At 41.4% G+C, this 3,418-nt stretch overlaps 1 protein-coding gene across 1 annotated transcript in view; it reads right to left on the reverse strand.

Moving 5' to 3' along the window:
• The window catches only part of LOC106528731 (microtubule-associated serine/threonine-protein kinase 3), a gene marked incomplete at both ends in the record, with an annotated part of 73,647 nt that overhangs the window by 48,248 nt on the left and 21,981 nt on the right, over positions 1 to 3,418 (reverse strand). Inside the window, 1 exon segment of the mRNA XM_014023968.1 lies at positions 176 to 277. Within this exon segment, the coding sequence (XP_013879422.1) occupies positions 176 to 277 (102 nt within the window).

Below are 3,418 nucleotides of genomic sequence, written 5' to 3' on the forward strand. Positions count from 1 at the left end.
CATGCACGGAGAGAACATGCAAACTCTACCCAGAAAGGTCCCCGGACCGGGATTTGATCTGGTGACCCTCTTGCTGAGAGGCATCAGCACTACCAACTGAGCCACCGTGCCGCCATATATATATTTATATATATATGATTAATGTTAAGTCTGCAAGTAAAACTGTAAAACTTACCAAACACTCCAGCAGCCTGGCAGGCCTGGAAATGATGATGAGAATCTTCTTCACCAGCTTTATGATGATCGTCACCTCCTCACTCTCTGAACGCTCATAAGCCTGATTAGAGAAGGGCAGAGGATGAAGGATTATTAATGAAACCTAATCCAATTCTCACAAACTATAGAGGTATACAGTAGCTAAGAGAGCTTGTAATTTGCACTGGCTTATTTTGTGTATTTATTTTATTMCCCTTTTATTAGATACCAGTAATTTGTGGAGTTGCTTCAGTAGATTGAATGTACTAAGCCAACAATACCTAGTCCTTGTTAAACAGCAAGTTCAAAGAGTACCAGTYCAGAATTCTGTCTGCATTTGCATTTTAAAATGTATGTGTTACTAATATAATATGGTCAACATAAGATAAATCACAGGATGGAAACAGACAAACAGACAGAGTTAAAGTTGATTTAGTCAATAATTTACTGAATAAAAATATAAACACKGCACTTTTGTTTTTGCTCCCATATTTCATGAGCAGAGCTCAAAGATCTAAGACTTCTTCTATATGCACTTCTTCCTTCAAATATTGTTCAGAAATTTGTGTAAATCTGTGTTGGGGGCACTTCTTCCTTTGCAGAGATAATCTATCCCACCTGTAGCGTAACGTGACTCTTCTCTCATCAAGAACTGTTGCTTTGTTATCTCTACACTTCCTGCCTTTCATGAACACACTCAAACAGGAAGTCACGCTGTGATGACCATCCAGATCACAGACTCCTAGTCTCAGTGTCTGCTGGYTCCATGTTACAATCAACTTCAAAGCTTTAAAGACAGTTGTCCTGTTGAGATGAAATCGTTTTTATCTCTCAAAGACCTTGAATGTGTGATCCATGCTTTTATTACATCTCAGCTGGATTATTGTAACTCTCTGTATGCTGGAGTTAGCCAGGCTGGCCTCTCACGCCTGCAGCTGGTTCAGAACGCTGCAGCTCGTCTTTTAACACAGATGAAGAAGCGTGATCATATGTCCCTGGTGCTGCTTCCCTTCATTGGCTCCCATGTTATGTCTGAATGGACTGATCCTGAATACCTGTCTGACCTCCTGCAGTCCTATGTGCCTCCAGATCTATCAGATCCAGTGYTCATTTGCTCTTGGCTGTCCTGCGGTCCAGACTGGTCCACAGAGGTGACCGAACCTTTTCAGTTGTGGTTCCTAAACTGTGGAACCAGCAGCCTCTTCACATCCGACAGGCCTCAACTCTTGGAGTTTATAAATCTCTTCTCAAAACACACCTGTTTTCAAAAGCTTMTAATGTAGTTTGAGAGTTGTTTCCCTGTTTATTTGGTCTGTATTTATGGTTTTATCATTTGTGTTCTTTTAGCAATGCTTTGTTTTTAGTTTGCAATATGTGAAGCACTTTGGCCAACAGCAGTTGTTTTTAAATGTGCTGTATAAATACAGTTGACTTGACTTGAAAGAAAACAGAGACTCCAAACAGATGCCAAACTAACATCAGAAGACTCCACCAGATTTATCTGTGGGTCAACAGTGACCCCKTTAGGACCCTTTTTGTAATTACTCATGTGAACATGTCATAGTTTTACCATGTGACCGATTTTAGCCAATGACAAAGGCTCTCCTGTGGACACAAAGAAGAGCCTTCTCCCATTTAGTCAGTCTAGAGTTTGGATCTGAGAGATATAGGTCAGAGAGAGAGAGAGGGTTAATTATTTTTAGGCCCCGGTCGGGGAAGTTTATTTTATTTATTTTATCAATATCCTTTTAGAACTTGCGGAGTTTATGAGGGAGAAGCGTAAGTTTGAGTGAGTTTTGACATCGAGCCAGAGTTACCACACTAATCAGCTGGATGCGGGAGCAGAGGGCAGTCATCACTCCAGAGAACGCCAACCACCTGATAGCAACTCCGGTTTGCAAGCCATCTTGGGACCTCACTAAATAAGTCTTTGGGGACCGGACAACACGTTGAGTCCCGAAGCCATCAGGTACCATCATGTGAGATGCAAAGCATGTTCCCCGGTAAGATTGCTCTGAGTTAACCTGGTAGGTGTGTGTGCTCAGACGCTCTCAAACTAGTTAGARCAGAGTTGCTTAACTTGGCGGATGAAGAACTTAGCTGAAGCTTAGGTTCTTCTTCATAAAGTCAGTTTGTAGTGGACTAGTTTAGGTAATGTTTTTCTATTCGTTAGCGTAGAAAATTTCTAGGTTGTGAATGATTCAGTGAAAATATGTTACAAGTGTTTGGTAWAGAGAAGCCATTTTGTTAAATGACGTCACCTTCTGTTATCGTAGCAAAGTTARTGAGACCTGATTTAACTGTACTGACTTGTAATTACCTCTGAATCATTCAATAGAGGATTATTTTGTCGAAATCACCTGCTTCTTGTCTGTGTCGTTATTGTTTGATACGTTATAAACTGAAAAGAATTTAAAGCTTTAGATTAAGAGTCTGGTTTTAGATCGTCATCAGAATCAACAAGGTTTCCTGAGGTTCCTTTAAGAGAAAATTTCAGTGGTGCCCCCAAAGGTAATAAATAAGCTTATAAAATAAAGATAAACCTTTATTTTAACGAAACATTAATCCTACACACCTCTCAGGTGTCACATCAAGATGATGATTAGACAGCATGGTTATTGCAAAGGTGTGCCTTAGGCTGGCCACAATAAAAGGCTACTCAGGAATGTGCTGGTTTGCTTCATGACAGGGTCTGAAAACCAGTCTTTACTGGTGTGACCACCATTTGCATCACGCAGTACAACACATCTCCTTCTCATAGAGTGGATCAGGTTGTTGATTGTGGCCTGTGGAATGTTGTTCCTCTCTTCTTCAATGGCTGTGCAAAGTTGATGGATATTTGCAGGAACTGGAACAAACTGTTGTATATGCCGAACCAGAGCATCCCAAACACGCTCAATGGGAGACACATGTTGCAGTATGATAATGCAAGGATCTGCATTATCCTGGAATTCCTGGAAGCTGAAAACATCCCAGTTTTTGCATGGCCAGCATGCTCGCCAAAGCCATACACAGACTTCCCACTGAGGCGCCTTGATACAGCACTCAGTGGGAAGGAAAAAGTGTGGCAGAAAACGCTGCACAACAAGAAGAGTTGTCAGTCAGTGATGGTCTGGTGCCATGTCAGCTGGTGTTGGTCCACTGTGTTTTATCAAGGCCAGGGTCAATGCAGCTATCAGGAGATGTTGGAGCACTTCATGCTTTATGGAGATGAAGATTTCAT

This window comes from Austrofundulus limnaeus, unplaced genomic scaffold, assembly GCF_001266775.1.
Source record: "Austrofundulus limnaeus strain Quisiro unplaced genomic scaffold, Austrofundulus_limnaeus-1.0 Scaffold399, whole genome shotgun sequence".
Lineage (NCBI taxonomy): Eukaryota > Metazoa > Chordata > Actinopteri > Cyprinodontiformes > Rivulidae > Austrofundulus > Austrofundulus limnaeus.